We start from the raw sequence: 19,550 nt of genomic DNA, 5'->3' as shown, positions 1-19,550 counted from the left end.
TCCACGTTTATATGCGTCCATTTTGGACACGGTGTGCCCAACAAAACGAAGTTCTAGGATGACCCTTTGGTGCTGATTTTTTGGGCACACCCTATCTATGTTAGGACCTATCAAATGAATGCTTTGGATCATCCAAACAGCGTGGGCCCACTGTGTTTTTTAAAGGGAGGAGTAGATAAGCTTATCTAGGGGAGACTAGAGACACTTTCCTCATATATATATATATATATATATATATATATATATATATATATATATATATATATATATATATATATATATAGGCTTCCTGCAAATGAGTACACTACTGTTGGGTGTCCCAAGTAATCAAAAGGGGCGCATATATCACTTCCCTTTCGCACTTTGAGACGCCCAACTTATCATTAAACACAATTCCTGGTAGTCAAACATGCCCTAAGCTCAAATAACGTATAATAGATGTTAGGGGTGCAACTCGGGTAGGGTTGGGTCGGGTTGAGGTCAGGTTGACCCGCCCATGATGCTAATTCAGTTTGCCATCATGTCAACAAACGATAAAAACCAAAAAAAAAAAAAAAAACGCAAGAGAGAGAGAGAGAGAGAGAGAGAGAGAGAGAGAGAGGGAGGGTATCCACATCTCCTTTTTTATTGTTTCTGTAATGTATTTTGGAATCGATTCAAAAGCAAAGCCGAAAACACAAGTCTGATTCAACGTTTCACCAATTTTATCTGAATGACTTCACTCCTCGATCTTGATTGTGATAAAATCTACCATGAATGGCATTAAGATGCTCTGCTCTACCTTGTCATTTTTTTAAAATATCTAATCTGATTGTTATTTTCTTGTTAGTTTCTCTGGCATTGGTTTTCAAACTTCTATTCTTCTTTTGCGGAAACTCAATGCCCATGTAATAGATAAAGTTGAATACTTTCACCAAGGCTAAAAGATTGTTGTTTTTAACAGTTTTTACCTGCCAGAAAGGTTAAAGAGAAGGCCATGAAGCTAAAAGGTTCTCTCACTGCAGATATTCTAGCCAGCACTACATCTAAAAACATACCTGCAAGGAGGGGAGCCGGAGAGAGTTCGTCAAATCGTCGATGGAGGAAGGGAGAGGCGAGCCGGAGAGCGTCGATGGAGGAAGAGTTTTTTCACTTTTTATTGGTTAGGGTTTTTACAAACATTTTATACGTATATTATAGATTTTTAGATAAATATAGAAATTAGAAATTATGGAAAGTCAGAAAAAACACGTTTTTAGATAAAGATAGAAATTCAAAATTCCGTCATTCACGAATCACGCGTTTTTGGCTTTTTACCCTCTTCAGTTTTCTGTATATATTCGGAATACAGGAAGAATTGTCGGGTTTCGGGTCGGTTCGGGTTGCCCGACACCCAACCCAATTTCCAAATCGGGTTGATTTTTCCCAACCCAACCAAATCCGATTTGAAAAAATGATTAACCCGACCCGAGTTGCACCCCTAATAGATGTAGGACCTAGGTCACTCCCATGGCCGATTTGAATGGGATTGTGAATTACACTTCAACAGTAGATCTACTACTAAATTCTAAAAGGATGTATAAGGAATCTGAACTGATCGTTATCATGACATAGGTGGAAATAATCCTAAGTGGACCCGCAGGCAGCTTAAAATCACCTGTCATATTCATAAAATTATATTAAAAATCCAATCTGCCTATTTTACGCATTCCTAAGCATCATTAAAAGCCAAATATATAGAAAATCTAAGGATTAAACATTGAAAAACCTTTGGTAAAAAGTAATATTACTATATTTTTTGTAATACATTCTAGTCCAACTAAGATGTTACACTTTGTGGTGTTCGCATCCGTTGGTAAAGTGACTGTGAATACTTTGATTTGTTTCTTTTGCTACGACATTGTTTGGATGGTTATAATCCATTGATCAAATCGCCAAATAAAGGATTGGCCCAAACAAATAAGCCATACTATTGGTGGTTCACATGATCACCACAAAGTGCCACATGTATGGATTGTGCAAAAACAATGGTGACATGAGTAATGCTCCCTGCTGGTAACCCTCTTAGGTACCCAACTTTATATTATCTTTCTTATGAACTTTAGTCACGGGTGGTTTTTTTTGGGGAAATTTTTCTATTTTTATTTTTTTTTAAGAATATATTATAGTAATAATATTTGTAATTCTCTTATAATTTAAAACACTAAATAATTGACTGATATTTTTCAAATCCAAGCTCTAAACATTTGCAGAACAATTATCTGCAGGAGTGTTTCCCATAAGAGTAATGACATGTATAGGAGGCCTAGTGCACATGAGAAGCTTGAGATGCAACAACAACCACAATGCACAAAGAACTATTCGGGGAAGTAGCCAATAATAGAACGAGCTTAGCATTATAATACAAGACAAAAATACAAATATGAGAACGAATTTATTCTTGCAAATTTTATTCTTCATCCACCAGTCTCAAGATCTGTGAATAACATTTTATTAATAGGAGGAGAAAATATAGACACGAGAAAAAAGGCTAAGTAGCAGCATTACCCACCATGGTTTTAAATTTCGACTGAAATCCGAAATCTCGGACCGAAATTTCGGATTTCGGTGGAGACCGACACCGAAATCGGTGAAAACCGAAACGGTCATTTATTTGGATCGAAATTTCGGTTTTTCCGAAATTTAAGCAAAAAATCTTCGTTATTTTAAGGGAAAATGACCAAATAGAAGCGGTTTCTACTGAGAATGACATTTCAAAAGGGCTGTTTTCTAAATCACCAAACAGAAGTGATGTTGACTGGTTTGGATGACCATGGGACGGAAATACCCTTAGTTAAAAAACACGGTTTTAACTTTACTCTCTTTCTCTCCCTCTGTTTTTACTCTCTTGATTTTATTTTTTACTTTTTACTTCCACTGTTTACTCTCTCTCTCTCTCTCTCTCTCTCTCTCTCTCTCTCTCGCTGCAAATACGAGCGTCGGCGGAGAAATTCCGGCAAGTCTCTCCATCTCTCCGTCTCTCTCTCTCTCTCTCTCTCTCTCTCTCTCTCTCTCTCTCTCTCTCTCTCTCTCTCTCTCTATCTCTCGGCCTCTCTGTATCTCTCTCTAGGTAAATCTCAGCGGCAAATCTCAGCGGCAAATCTCACAGGTTGGTAACCCATTTCTCTCACTGTCACTCTCTCCCTTTCAGTCTTTATGTGGTTTTGTCATTTAGGGTTTTGATAAGTCAGTGATTTAGTCGTTTTCTCAGTTAGGGTTATGAAAAATCAGTGGTTTAAACCAATCTCAGTGATTTAATTGATAAATGAGGGATTTGAAGTAACTATTGATGGTTATAATCCCCTAATTTGTTAGAAAGCAGTGGTTTAAATACCTAATTTCTGAGAAATCGGTGGTTTAAACACCTAATTTCTGAGAAATCGGTGGTTTAAACTCCTAATTTGTGAGAAATTATTTGTTGAAACACCTAATTTGTGAGAAATCAGTCGTTTAATTGATAAATAAGGTGTTTGAACTAACTATTGGTGGTTTAAAAACCTAATTTAGGAGAAATTAGTGGTTTAATTGAGAAATGACGCGTTTATTCTCCATAGTGATTTGCTCAACACCCTAATAGGCTTGTAATAAAATGAATGGACATGTCATTGCTCTATAGGGGCTGAATTTGTTACAAATCAGTTGTTTAAACCCTTACTTTTTTATGTTAACAGTGATTTAATTGATAAATTAGGGGTTTATTCTCCGTAGTGATTTGGTCAGCACCCTACTAGGCTATTAAAAAATAGAATAGACATTTCAGTGGTATATTGGGTTTGAGTTTGCGAGCAATCAGGTGTTTAAACCCCTAATTTTTCATGTTAACAGTGGTTTAATAGATAAATTAGGGGTTTAATTCTCCTTAGAGATTTGCTCAACACCCTAATAGGCTTCTAAGAAATTAAATGGATATTTGTTAATTTGTTTCCTCACATTGTGTTTGAACAGGTCCACATCTGATTATTTGGATTCATATTCATCTTTTGCATATAGTAATCATCTCGTGAAATCATGGTAATGCCTCATGTTATTCTTTTAAGTGTTGTATTTCTGGTAATGTGCTATATATCTAATAATGCTTTATTTTCCAGCCGTCTTATGTTACGTCAAGATGCTGCCCCTCCAAGTTTTACGACTTCTTCCAGTCCCTGCAGTTGAGGAATGTACATACTGATATCCTAAGTAGAAGCCCATTTGGAGGCTTGCTTAACCTAGAAGGTGTAAAATTGCACAAGGCAATTTTGACCACCCTCGTGCGATCCTGGATACCCAAGTCCAGGGCATTTAGAGTAGGCGGCATCGTAGTCCCCTTTGAGGTTAAGGATGTAGCATTAGCATTAGGTCTAAGCCTTAAAGGGGATAGAATAAGGATAGACTGGCATTCGACGGAAGAGGTCGAAGGTTGGAGGTTTGGCAGTCCAACGGCAAGATTCGCTGAGATTGCGAAGGTTATTAGGGCAGAGTCCATGTCGGACGAGATTTTATCGATCCAGGCGACAGTCAGACATGTCTTGCTACTCCTCTGCTGCTCTGTGCTTTTTGCACATGCCGACGCCACGGATCACAAGACGAAATCCTGCATTTTCCCCTACTTAGAAGCAGAGACCATCAGAAGAATTGGTTGGGCATACCCTGTCTATGACTTCCTCATAGAGTCATTGGATTCATATTCGAAGAAGGGGATGGGATATATCAACGGTTGTGCTATTCTGCTACAGGTAAAGAGTACATATAGTATGTACCATATAAGTGATATGTAAGTTAAATTTTTGTTCTCTAATCATCGTACGTCTTCATTCCAGGTGTGGCTATTCGAGCATACTACCCTGTGGGAACCTTCAGTTCCAGATGCGCGTCCACGCCTATTGAAGTGGACCTCGAGGATCGATACACGGATGAAGGAGCAGACAACCCTCATTACCCTGATCCGTGATAGGAAGCTAAAGAAGAAGGAGGTGAGACATAAAGCTTCTGTACTCCTCTAGGTCTCACTTATTCTAACCGAAATGAACTATTCGATTTCAGGTTGTGAAGTGCTTACTACCTATTCCTGAAGAAGAGAGTCTCTTATCCATCGTAGCAGATGATGTAGACAATCTCGACGATCCTCTTCTTCCTCGAGAAGAGGGACAGCGGCAGTCCGTCGTAGAAGATGATGTCTTAGATGTCGAGAATGTGTTGATCGGAAAACGTTCTACTCCGATATCAGTGGTAAGGAACATCACTCTCTTGCTTACATAGGGTCATTGTATTCAAGTTATCTAAATTTCCTTTAATCTTCGTAGGTTTATAAGAGAAAAGGTGTTGGAGACAAGGATCGTCTCCAAGACATTCACATTTCAGAGGAAGAAACGATAGCGTCCCTGAGTCTACTGGTACGGTCTTTATAGTTCATTTTCAATAACTATATATTTCATATGTTATTAACTTCACATTTACGTTTTGCAGAGCAACGTAGCTGTTAAGAGAAGAAGATGGACAAAAAAAGAAACTGATAAGGAAAAGAATAAAGTGGATGGAGAAGAGAAGCCTATAAGCAGGGCTGAATTAAATTTCATAGTGGGGAGGTTAAGACAACTTGAAGATCAAGTGGCTGAGTTGGAAGATGAAGTAGCTGAGTTGAAGAGGAAGCTGGCTGAAGGGGACCAGGAGGCTGAAGGGGAGCAGGAGGCCGAAGGCCAGGATGGAGATGAAGGAGGGGGGGAGGTGATGAAAGGAGGGGATGACCGACAGTTGGTCATCATTCCCAGCCAGGATACACCGGAGGTGGTTGAAGGTGAAGGTCCGGATGGAGGGGACGACCAGCAGTTGGTCATGTTTGGAAGCCAAGACCGACGAAAGGGAATAGAGCCGGTAGTAATTTCCATCCACGACACTCCAGTAAAACCTATGGGTCCGAAAGTTTGGAGTATTGAGAGAGTAGTGAAGCTGGGTTTAAGAAGGAAGAAAGCCTCTAAATACACTAGTTCGCCGTTTAGAGGTATTGGGCGTAAGAAGACGAACAATAAACAGACGGTGACAGAGCCGCAAAACCATCGGTTGCTCGGACCGCTTCTTGCACTTCCGAAAAGGTAAATTGGATTGAAGCTCTTCTGTAATATAGTTATCTACCCTTTGTAAATGCTAAACAATTCGGAGTTTTGCAGCCACCGAGTCATACAGATCAACAACGAGTACATGTGTGCGGAAGACTTGGTTATTCTTAACGACCCCGTAGCGTGGTTAACTTCTCCGGTAAGTGTTTTGGTTATTTTTTCTAATACTGACTTCTTTCAGTAGTGATATTCGTCTCTAATATCTATATGTTATCTTACGTAGCTTATGAACGTATACGGCGAGTATCTGAACGTCCGGGATGAACAGAATAGAAAACCTGGAGAAAGAGCCTGTGTTTCCATCAGCACCTACCTCTACGTAAGAATAAATCGTTTTTCATTCCCAAACTTTCATTTTATAATTTTTTAGGAAGCTTTGAATGTGTTTTGGTCACGAATCACTTTGCTTGTATTGCTTCTGTAGGATTGTATAACTGACAAGGGCTACGCCGGGCCCAACTCCGTTGAGAAGTACGTTTGCCGCTTGAATCAATGCCCGCCGGATACCCTAAAAAGAGTCCTCTTCCCGGTGCATGTCCCTCAACATTGGATTCTTCTGGTCCTTGATATGGTGGACGAAAAGTTCTACATCTACAACTCCTTGAAAGATGTTAAGTACTGGACAGAGGTTCGACCATTGGTGAGTTCGAGTCTCACCTTCCTTCGTTAAATTTGTAAGTATATAAAACTGTTACCATGTAATGATTGTTTCATAGGTTCGATACCTGGAGGGGCTATACTTAGAAAAGTGGAAGGTGGACGTAAGTAAGTTTCTAGTGGAAGAACTTGACAAGAGGCCCATACAGAGAAACAGATACTAAATTTCATTAGAATCAGGGGTTAGGAAACTTAAATTCATTGTGCCTCTTATTTGCGCTCCACGAGCTTGGTCGATGATGTCTTCTTCTTTTGCAGCAATGATTGTGGGTTGTTTGTGCTGAAGGAGATGGATTGCCTGGCACGTGATGTGCCGCCAAAGTTCAGTCAGGCAGAGATCACGGTCATGAGAAGACAACTACTGGAGGATTTTTTAGATGGCCGGTGTGGCACGACTGTCAACTTGTAGGGGCTGTGGTGGTGTTGTTGCAGGTCGACGCTCTCGAGACATATTATTTCGAAATTGTAATGTTTGGTCCTTGTAATGTATTATGGTGATTGTCAGACCACTTATTCCATTTCTTCAGTTCCAAATTGTAATGTGTGTAAATTTGTCCATTGTGTAAGGATCAGACAATGTCTTCCATTTTCCAACTCCAATGCAGGTTCAAATCGAATGTAACTTTCATGACCTTGGCATCTAATAATTGGTTGGATTAGGATTTGATTGTTGCGCATGGTCATGAGTTCACATATGCTGCTTGCAGTGAGATACACTATTCGAAACAAATTCAATTTTTTTTGTTTTCATGGGGATAAGATGGATGGAAAAGGCTCCAAAATAATGGACATAATGGAGGTGGTCAAACAAATCCAACATAGCACAATAGGGTACATATGATATTTATGTTAGAAAAAAAAAAATTAGTACTGGTCGGAAGTCCGACATTTACTCGGAATTCCGCAGCAAATAAAAAAATTCTCGGAATTCCGAGAATTATTTTCAGAATTCCGTAGAAAGTATACGTAAATTTATGGGTTTTTCACAATCCTGGTCGGAATTCCGAGAGTTTTTTCTCGGAATTCCGCAGTAAACTTCGACTTTTTGGAAAATGTAAAACCTATGTGGTCGGAACTCCGAGAATTATGTCTCGGAATTCCGCAGCGAGTCTGATGGTTTTTAAAAAACTTTCGGAATTCCGAGACATAGTCTCAGAATTCCGACACTTATGTAACCCCTTTTAAACCCTCGAACGTGCTTTTTTTTTCATTTCCCTCTTCTAATCTCCCTTCGTTTTCCGTTCTCTCTGAAAACAGTTTCCAAACCCTAACTCCATTAACCATTCTCCCTTACAATTCGTTCAAATCTAACCCTAATTTATCATCTTCATCCTCCACAACCCTGTTTTTTACCCAAAAACCCATAAAATGCGTCATCCCTGCTAAAACCCCCAATTTCTCTTCCTATTCCTCAATTTCCTCCTCCTTTTGTCAATTTTCTTCCATTCACACTCCTTCTCCTTCCATTTTCTCTTCTTTTTCTTCCACATTCCTCATTTTCTTTGTCATCTCTTCCATTATAATCAATTTCTCTTCCATTTTCTTTCATAATCTCCATTTTCAGAAATCTAAGGTTTCCCATCTTCCGTTTTACCCTCAATTACAACTTCTCTTATTCCCTAACTGTTCTCAAGATGCCTCGAACCAAAAATGTCCAAATCAGAGGTTCTACCCAACGCCAGGACGATGAAGGACCATCGAGGAAGCGGTCTAAGAAAGCTACGGCTCCGGCTCCCGAACCGGAGCTTATTCCAAATTCCTACTTCTCCTCTGCACAAGCGAAGAAGGCATGGCCGAAAATGGCTAATCGTGGTGTCCGCACCGGACGCTTCATAGAGCCCGACGTCCTCAAACACTTCGACCTTAAAGCTCGGTTTGACGCTCTTGGATGGACACAATTTCTTCATCTTGATGAGCTTATCTATCCTAGATTGGTACGTCTTTTCTATGCCAATCTCACAATCAGTCCTACGTACTTCGAAATTGAGTCTCGCGTCAAGAAAACAACGATTCGACTCAATTATCATGAACTTGCTGAGATGCTTGAGATTAGTCCCAATGGTTTTGAGCATTACTTTTGGCCTGGAAATGGGATCCATTCACTTAATGATCTTGATCACGACACTGTGTATGGTCGGATTACCCGGAGTTATAGATCCAACATGATAGTGAAAGCCTCCCATCTCATTCCTGAAGCTAAGATGCTTCACAACTTCATGTTCAGCAACTTCACCCCTCGCGGGGGCATGACCGATGCTCTAAGGCCCTTAGAGGCCTACCTCATCTATTGTATTCTTGAGCGTCGCAAGGTTTGCCTACCCTATATCATCTTCCGTTTTATGTTCCAAACACTTAAGCGGTCCAGAGCCTCCTTGCCATATGGCATGCTCCTTACGTGTATCTTCCGCAACTTTGGCATTGCTCTGGATAGTGAGGCGACCATCATTCCTACCACTCCATTTGATGATAAGTCTTTCCGGCGCATGGCTCTAAACAAAGAAGTAGTTGAAGTTGCAGCTGGAGAAGAAGACGAAGAAGGAGAAGAAGAAGGAGAGGAAGAAGAAGAAGAAGAAGATGAAGAAGAAGAGGCGGATCAGGATACTGAGGCACCTGTGGCACCACGGGCATCTCAGGATTTCACCGCTATGCAGGAGGCCCTTCAGCTATCCATGGCTTCTCAGTTTGAGAAGCTCACTACTCACGTTGACAGGGAGATGACCAGTCGCTTCGAAACGCTCACTACTCACGTTGACACGGAGATGGCCAGTCGCTTCCAGGCGCTCAGTACTCACGTTGACACGGAGATGGGTAGTCGCTTTCAGACTCTTACTACACACATTGATGAACAGTGGACCACCTATTACCAGTACCTCTCCGGTGGTCAGTGGGGTCAGCAGCCTGCCAGTTCCTCATATCCTCCACCACCACCTCCAGAGCAGTAGATGGCTTCAGTTCTCCGATGATGATGGATACTTTTTTGCTCAGACGCTTTATATATACTGACATATGATGTATTAAGCTTATCTTCTTGGATGATAATTTGGATAATGTAGTTCGTATGCTGGCCAAGCACCTGATAGGTAGATTCTGTGATCAGTCGCTTTCAGGTTTTGACAATTGTAAGTGCTCCTTTGCTTCGTAAAAAAAAATTCTCATTAATTATAGCACCCCATTACAGAAAACATACATGTACTCAAAAAAAAACATACAATTATTCCAAAAAATGTTTATGTATTCCAAAAAATGCCGGGCCTGCAATTCATACTTACAGAAAAAACGGAGGCAGACAGGATAGATCAGGCCTGCAATAAAATTTGCACGAATCGATTAACGCCAGCACGGGTTGTATCGAGGACTAGTAAAAAAAACATGTTAGATTGATCATACCTGTTCTCCATTGGTGCGGAAGGCCCGATTGGAGCCTCGTTTTGCTGACGATTTACGATGGGAGGATTCTTGCACGATCTCTTATTATGTCCAAGTTGCCCGCAGGTACCGCACTTATGATGCACTCCTCTTTCCAGTCCTCTCTCCACTCTGACTTTTTTTGGTCGCCCTGGCTGTCGTCTTACTTTTGGCGGCAATACCAACGGCAAAGTATGGGAAGGATCTGGCCATTGCGATCGATCTAACGTGGGATAAACTACTCCATCATAAGTCTTCCGATATGCATCGGCCAGATACCAATCCTGGCAGTAACAGTATGGATCTTGGTGGTTTAGTCCCATGGCTGCTATCGCATGCCCGCACGGAATTCCCATCGTTTGGAACATACGACACGTACATGTTTGCTTAGCTAAGTCCACCTGGTCAACGTGATACCTGGACGTTACTTGAAATTCGGTCCAACTACACTGCCACGGCGTATAGGCACCTGCTTCTTTACGTGCTTCCGCCAACCAGGATTCCGCTTTTGGTGTCAAACGAGTCGTCCATTTGCTACATGTCTTCTGACGGAACTGAAAGAAGTCGCAAACTTTCCATCTTGTGTGTTCGACAAGTGCTGCAATTGGCAACTCCCTTGCTCCCTTTAAAACGACATTGAAGCACTCAGCTGCGTTAGTTGTCAACACATTATATCTGCATCCCTCAAAATACGCGCTCGCCCAATTTTCTTTAGGAATGTCCGATATCCATTGGTGTGCTCTTTTACTCTGACTTTTAATACTCTCCATCGCTTCCTTAAAAGCACCCTCCCTTAGGGAATATGCAGCTGTCATAAAGAGTTTCCGGAGCTTTTCATTTTTAAAGGTTGAATGGAAGTTGGCACTGAGGTGATGGATGCAATAGCTATGGTGTGACCTGGGCAAAGCTTCAGTTACGGCTCTAGGCAACCCCTTCATCCGGTCCGACCCAATCGTGATGACATCTCGACCCGCTGAAATGAAATTATGACGGAACAAATACAGAAACCATACCCAGCTTTCATACGTCTCAGCGTCGACTACTGCAAATGCTAGCGGGAATAACCCACCGTTGCCGTCTATCCCAGTTGCGGCTAGTAGAGTCCCCCTGTACTTCCCCCGCAAATGGGTCCCGTCAATTAGGGCGAGGGGCCTAACTGTTCGGTTGAATGCAAGTATGCTAGGGCCAAATGACCAAAATAAACGGGCGAAAGTATCATCCCCTCTTGGCCGTAACTCTCGGGATCGGCACAACCGTATTATTGTGCCATGATTCCTTCTTACCAACTCCTCAGTATACGCAGGCAGGATGCGGTAAGACGCCTCGGCATTTCCGCACTTAATTTCGTGTATAAGCTCCTTCGCCATGTGGGCTTTTCGATAGGACAATGTTATACCCCACTGGACCTTGATGTACTCTCTTATCAAAGTAGCCTTGACGTCTTCTGGTCGGGGGAATAAGGCTACACAATTTTCAGCAGCCCATTTTGCAGTGGCCATGGGATGATCGTTCCCTTTCACTGTGCCTGAGCATGTGTGTTGGGGGATAAATGTTTTTACCTTAACATAATCTGTGTAAGTGGTCCCTGTGATACGCCACGGGCAACTACGCTCCTTGCATCTAACGCCATACTTTGTGGGATTTTTCTCCTGTGGGACAAACACAAAATGATGCTGGATTGCATAGTCTCTGACTTTCTTTTCAAAGACTTTAAGATTTGGGAACATTGCCCCAACCGTGAACTCCTCAAGTCGCACAATCTCATTTACTTCATCAGCCCCTACAACCATTTCATCTGCTTCCATCGGCTGCCTTTCATACGTATTTCCCAAAGCATTGCCTAGATAATTAGTAGGTTCATCCTGCTCATCACCCATGTCATCACTGTCACTGAAGTCCTCTTCATCATCACCAAAGTCATCATCATCGTTATTACTGCCATCGTTCGGTCTAATCAATTCATTAGCATGAACATCACCTCCAAAATTCCTAGACAACTCCTCCTCGTATTGGCTTGGGTGGGTTGTCTCAAACTCGGTCTCAGTGGTGTCGGTCTCATTAAAATTGGGATCATCAAAATCCTGATTCAAGTCCACTTCGTAGCTGCACATCGGGTAGCAATTAGAGATAAAATAATCGATTCATAAATGAAATGAAGGAATATGAATAGCTCTCAACAATTGCTCTCTACTATAATTTACCGATGTATGTTATGACTACTGCTATGTCTTCTTTTTTTTCCTTCTCGAGCAACGACTGATGGACTCGGTAATGCAGGGACAGAATTAATTTTCGGCCTCGAAGCGTCTGCAAATGAGGTAGGGATCGTTGCGACACCAACATTCCGGTAAGAAATATGATCTTCATAAACTTCACTTAAGTTGGCGTGACATCTGCGCAAAGGTGAGTAACAATAAAGGGAAGGCAATTTCACAAATGGATTGTAAACAATCAACTATTTTACCTATCACTCGTATATCCATCACCACATCTTCCTTCATCAGGAGGATCTCCACACCGATACAGCAGACCGACATCCATAGGGTGAGGAGAATTGTTTCCTCCAAAATTGTACTCTTTAGTTACATACAAGCTCAGAGAATTAATAACCGTACTATCAAAAAGCATCATCACCAGATCAAGGTCGTTATCATCTCGAATATCGTATAAGATGATCTGATATGGGTCTAAAATATATCGACACTTGATGGATAAAGAAACATTACTTCGATTAGTCCCAATTTTCCTGTGAATTAGAGTGTCAAATTCTCTAAATTTTATTTTCTGACCCACAATTAATGGCAACTTCTTCCCTCCTACGTATTCAAATGATACCGCATCCTTTACAAAGCCGTCGACGTGTAAGATAAAAGAAGCTCTTCGTTCTACTGTTCTCCTGTTTACACAAAATTAAACCATTGTCAAAATAACCAATTCAAAAAAAAACCATTCCAATTAACAAGTAAAGCACCCATTTTTGAATTATGCACAACTTCAACCATTGCTAAGTCTCCATAAAACAACATAAACCACTACTAAGACCTACTAAGTCATGACAAGGAAATATGAACCACTACTTACCCCATATAAAGCACTTAGAAATACTATAAACCACTGTTAAGCCAATATAAACCACTGTTAAGCCAATATAAACCACTTATAAACACTTTAAACCAATGGTTATCCTAAATAAACAACTTATAAACACTCTAAAACAACTGGTAACTCTATATAAACTACTTATAAACAGTCTAAACCACTGATAGGGTTATATAAACCACTGTTTACCCTATATAAACCAGTTGTAAAAACTCTAAACCACTGATAAACCTATATAAACCACTTATAAACAGTATAAACTACTTCTTACCCTGTATAAACCATGTATAAACACTCTAAACCACTGATAAGCCTACATAAACCACTTATAAACAGTCTAAACCACTGATAGGCTTATATAAACCACTGATAGGCTTATATAAACCACTGTTTACCTTATATAAAGCAGTTGTAAAAACTCTAAACCACTGATAAACCTATATAAACCACTTTTAAACAGTATAAACTACTTCTTACCCTGTATAAACCATGTATAAACACTCTAAACCACTGATAAGCCTACATAAACCACTTATAAACAGTATAAACCACTGATAGACTTATATAAACCACTGTTTACCTTATATAAAGCAGTTGTAAAAACTCTAAACCACTGATAAACCTATATAAACCACTTATAAACACTATAAACTACTTCTTACCTTATATAAACCATGTATAAACATTCTAAACCACTGATAAGCCTACATAAACCAGTTATAAACAGTCTAAACCACTGATAGGGTTATATAAACCACTGTTTACCCTATATAAACCAGTTGTAAAAACTCTAAACCACTGATAAACATATATAAACCACTTATAAACAGTATAAACTACTTCTTACCCTGTATAAACCATGTATAAACACTCTAAACCACTGATAAGCCTACATAAACCACTTATAAACAGTATAAACCACTGATAGGCTTATATAAACTACTAATAGGCTTATATAAACCACTGTTTACCTTATATAAAGCAGTTGTAAAAACTCTAAACCACTGATAAACCTATATAAACCACTTATAAACACTATAAACTACTTCTTACCCTGTATAAACCATCTATAAACACTCAAAACCACTGATAAGCCTATATAAACCACTTATAAACAGTCTAAACCACTGATAGGCCTATATAAACCACTGTTTACCTTATATAAACCAGTTGTAAAAACTTAAACCACTGATAAACCTATATAAACCACTTATAAACAGTATAAAATACTTCTTACCCTGTATAAACCATGTATAAGTACTCTAAACCACTGATAAGCCTACATAAACCACTTATAAACAGTCTAAACCACCAATAGGCTTATATAAACTACTGTTTACCCTATATAAACCAGTTGTAAACACTCTAAACCACTGATAAGCCTATATAAACCACTTATAAACACTAGAAACTACTTCTTACCCTGTATAAATCATTTATAAACATTTTAAACCATTGTTAATCCTTATAAACCAATTATAAACACTCTAAACCACTGGTAACCCTTAATAAACCACTAATTACGATTATAAACCACTACGGAGGAATCTTACCCAAAGAACCTATATAAACCACTTATAAACACCCACTTGAGTACTGGTTTATGGTAGTGAAATACTGGTTTAACTTAAGAAATTAGTGGATTACAGTAAAATAACAACGATTATAAAGTGTTTAAAGTAATTTAAATAAGATTAAATAGTGATTCTTCTGCAATGGAAGACAGTAGTTTAACATGAAAAACTTTCATTCAAGTTTATAAACATGCCTAATAATGGAAAGAGAAGGGAGAGGGGTACCTTTCCATTCAATGGAAGCTTTCTGCAATGGAATGGTGGTTTCTAGTGAAGATTTTTAAGATTTCCAAATCTAATAACGTTTTTTTCCAATATTTGTTGAAAATGGAAGCGCTGTGCAATGCAATGAAGGGTTACGAAGGCTTTCACATCTAAAAATGAGGTTTTTAGCATTAGAATGGAGCTTTTGGCATCTAACAATGGAGGTTTTTGGGTTTCAAAAATGGAGGTTTTTGGGTTTTTCATACGTACGTTTTTTTGGTAGGTGGGAGGAAGAAGAAGAAGAGGGAAAAAGGTGGGTTTTGGGATTTGTTTTCTCCTAAATGTAATCATTTCAAATAGGTGATTTGATAGGGAGAGAGAGAGAGAGAGAGAGAGAGTCAAGGGCATTTTAGTCATATGCACTCTTGATTGGTGATTTAGAAAACAGCCCTCTTGAAATGTCATAGTCAGAAGAAACCCCTTCTATTTGGTCATTTTCCCTTATTTTAAAGCATAAAGGGATCTGTAACTTATCGTCTCCCACAAGAAACCCAATTAATCTCTCTCTCTCTCTCTCTCTCTCTCTCTCTCTCTCTCAAGTTCAAAACTGGATAAAGGGCTAGGAGGGAAAAACTAATGGGTAAAAGGGGAAAAACTGGATAAAGTGCAATCATTTAATGATGGCCTGATGGGTAAAAGGGGAAAAACTGAGAAAGGGAGCTTTTTGGGATTATAAAAGCATAAAACGATTTTTTTTGGGGGATTGGAATTGCATTAAATGATAAACTTTATGTTACTCTAAAGTCCTTTTGTTTCTTGACTTCTTGTTACATCACCATCGGTTTAAAAAGCTGGGTGACAGAGAAGAATGATGGAAATTCCTGCAATGGAAAATTAATTTAATACTTCACTGAAATTTGGGCTGAAATTACTGAAATTTAGGCTGAAATTTCTGTAATTTCGGCCGAAATTACATATTGAATAAAATATTACTTTCGGGTTTTGTACCATATTTCGATCGAAATTTCAAATTTTCAAGGTCCGAAACCGGTACCTAAACCGAAATTTTAAACCTTGTTACCCACTACACATATAAGCTCACACTAAGTTACAAGTTTACAATGGAAGCTTTGAATTGAAAGACACCAAAAAATAACATCACGGTGATTGGTGATGTAAGATGAACTTTCACCAACCAATAAGGAAATATTTTATCCCTCTCCATGGATCAGAAGACCTAGAAATCTGTTTCTAATTCCATGCATTTCCTTTGCAACATCTCCCATCTCCATTCGTTCTCTTGGCACTTCTGCAGAACATACAACTCCAATCCTTAAGAATGACATCAAGCACTCTCATAATCAACTTATTCTCTCTCGATTATTCCTAGCATTGTTGGCACCTCTTTCTTCCTCATCTTCTAATGGCATTAGCGGATCTAAAATCCATCACTCGTTTGGGCAAAGCCAACTCGACAAATTTGCTAAGGATTAAGCCATCCTTAATCATGTCATCCGTGGGGCACTTTCCAGTGAATAATTCCAATAAAAGAATCCCATAGCTATACAAGTCCCCATATTTGGACACAAGGCCACCTATCCCATATTCTGCAATTTCACACAACTCTTATACTTTTGTTATGAGAAAGGAAGCAATAAACTATTTAGAAACTAAGAGAATATAGAATTTTGAGAAACCAAAAGGGAAAACTTTTCCTTAAAAGCATTGAAAGGATTTGAGTTTTGAGAAAGCAAATAATTCATTTTTTAATGGCAAAACGCAATTACTGCAAAAGCATGCGCAACCTATGGACTCAAGAGGATAGATTTGGCTCGGTGAAATATGTGATCGTCCTTGCTCCCAATCAATGAGTAGATGGTTAAGGACTCATGAAATTGAAGCAAAATTTAGTGTAATTGAATTTTTTTTGACAAAATTAAACATTTTAAGCCTATCATCTTAAAAAAACCTATGTTTGTCCTTATTTCATGATATTCATCTTAAAATTAGAGGGTTGAAGAAACAAAATAAATTGTTAGCTGGAGCTATGTACCCAACAGTTCCCTTTAACCCAATCGTGCTGCTTTGATCTTCAGAGGAGTTGCGAATGAGTTTTGGATAGAACCTGGCTAACCCAAAGTCACCCACATGGCCATTCATGTCATCATCAAGAAGAATGTTACTTGGCTTCATATCACAGGAAGATGGAGGGAGAAGCTAGTGGCTCGGCGACGTTGAGAAATGAACCTTTCGAAACTATATCGAACCACAATTATTTCGAAACGAATCATATCGTTCAACGGCGTAGATTAAAACTTTCCCTTCCCAACTTCGAAGGTGTGGGCCTCGTGATCACAAAATATTAATCGGATTTCTTTAATGCACTCGAACCCATGTATTTTCCGATCGCACCCAGCTGCATTCTAATCGCACCTTACCTTGTAGCCGTCGACCTCCGCCTCTCGGCAAAGATTATTCCTGATTTTAAGTAGGTTTTTTCAAATCACATGAAATTATTTCTATTTTGCGGATTTCGAGGTATATTTAATGCAGGTAGAAAAAGAGACGCTATCAGTAGGAAAAAGGTTGATTGTGATGTGTACCACTTGCAGAACAAGGAAGTGCAAAATGGTCTTATTTTGGTCCGACACATATACTTTGAACGTGTTAGGGCGTAAAGTTCAAAACTCGCCGCCTATGGGAGTTCAGAAAATAAACTGGCCTTCTTTGGTGTTTTCCTCACTGATATCCGTTGCCAAATGACTATAGCAACCGATTTTCTACCTTTTGATGTAGGATTTAGGCCAATGCCAGTACTATATTTCTTTCTGTGGCAATGTACCAAGACACTATGATGGATCCAAATATCAATTGATAGGAATTGGGCATAACATTTGGTCTGTATTCTGAGGTCCAGAATTAATTAATTATGATCACGACAAAGACATAGCCACAAAATCTGATGGTTCAATCTTAGATCCAAATGGTATGAAAATAATATTCATATTTTTTTCATTTATGTGTTTTCACAAATCAAAATTTTGCAAAATTTAAAAACCTTAATCAACGACAACCATGTCATTGCCTCTTTAATTTTGAAATCCCTCTAGGCAACCCAAGAGGGAGGTGAATTGAGTTTATTAAAAAAAAATTCAAATAATTAATTTTGAAAACAATCTTACCCTTGTTAATTAGAAATGAAAAGTAAACCATAAAGGAAAGGTATTACCTTTCACCAAGAGAGATAGAAAGAAGAATATAAGAGAAAGTAAAGAGCTTTGACCCCAAATTTTATAGTGGTCCGATCATCAACCATGAGGCCTACTCCACTCTTCTCAAGTTTATCTTCTTGAGGATTCAACTATCTTGATACTCTTGAGGGCCAGATCCGAGCCATGTAAAAGCTTAGCTTCAAGCTCCAAGGGGCTTAGGGTGACCTTTCCCCCACTCGCTTTGATGAAGAGCAGAAGAAGAAGATACAATAAATTTGCCTCTTAGTAGGCTTGTTGAACAATGAAGAACACTCAAAGAATCTTTCAAAGATTACAAGTTGAAGGCTCAATCCAAACTCCAAAATTTTGCTAAGATTCAATGTCACTTAGGGTTAGGAAAGAGAGAACATCAAATCTGAAATGAATTTTCAAGTTTGTATGTGCTTTGGGTTGAAAATAAAAGCATTCATTGCAGTAATAAATGCCCAAAATCATCATATATATATATATATATATATATATATATATATATATATATATATATATATATATATGTGTGTGTGTGTGTGTGTGTGTGCGCGCGCGCGCGCGAAGAAAGACTACTTGTTTCACACTGTCAACGTCTCTCGCAGTAGACCGAGAGGTCTACCGCCCAACTAGTCATTGGGCTATTTTAAAAAACCAACTTTGGTGCTGGCGGTAGACTCAGGCCGCGGTCGACCGAGGTCAGTAGACTAAGCGGGTTGGGTAGACCGACTAAGAACGGTTTGTTTCTATTTTGTTTTCTTCTAGTGATCTCGCCGTAGACCATGAGGTGCGGTTGACCGAGGAACTGAAATTTTTAAAATTTTTTTTGTTTTAAAACCATTTTAATGATTTCCAACATTTAAGGGCTTGGATTGAACTTCACTTTTAAAAACATTGGGACTTGAAAATGTGCCTTGAACCTAGGTATCCTAAAGTAGAATGGATAATACATTTTAAGCATAAACTCCCCTCTTAGACTCCAATTCTTCATCAGTAGTCCACCTTGGTTCTTTGACTTGCATATGAACTCCTTTTCTTTGACTTGTCCATGTTATTTCCTCAAATCTTTGAATATCTTCAATTAAGTTCTGGAGTGGGTTGCCATTAATCGTTCATCTTCAAGATTGGCTTTGATACTCGTGCAAGTTGTTATCTCATCAATATCCTGTCATATACACAAACACTTACAAAGCACATTAGTCTACTTAATCAATTTGGGTTTGTGAGTCAACAAAACCTAGGTAAATATTGAACCCTTGGGC

At 39.1% G+C, this 19,550-nt stretch overlaps 1 protein-coding gene across 1 annotated transcript; it reads left to right on the top strand.

Annotated features, from left to right (window-relative positions):
• Positions 1-3,107: 3,107 nt before the first annotated feature.
• On the top strand, positions 3,108-6,519 carry LOC143881198 (uncharacterized). Its single transcript, XM_077384183.1, has 9 exons — positions 3,108-3,127; positions 3,964-4,029; positions 4,107-4,733; positions 4,818-4,970; positions 5,041-5,226; positions 5,301-5,390; positions 5,464-6,086; positions 6,162-6,249; positions 6,334-6,519. Exons 2-9 carry the CDS (start codon positions 4,027-4,029, stop codon positions 6,478-6,480), a joined length of 1,917 nt encoding a protein of 638 aa, XP_077240298.1. The 5' UTR covers positions 3,108-3,127; positions 3,964-4,026; the 3' UTR covers positions 6,481-6,519.
• The last annotated feature ends 13,031 nt before the right edge of the window (positions 6,520-19,550 follow it).

Source organism: Tasmannia lanceolata, unplaced genomic scaffold (genome assembly GCF_043159265.1).
Source record: "Tasmannia lanceolata isolate RefF3 unplaced genomic scaffold, GAP_Taslan_0.1 ptg000007l, whole genome shotgun sequence".
Classification (NCBI taxonomy): Eukaryota; Viridiplantae; Streptophyta; class Magnoliopsida; order Canellales; family Winteraceae; genus Tasmannia; species Tasmannia lanceolata.
Note: the sequence above shows the minus strand (reverse complement) of the source record. Positions and strands in the feature narration are given on the sequence as shown.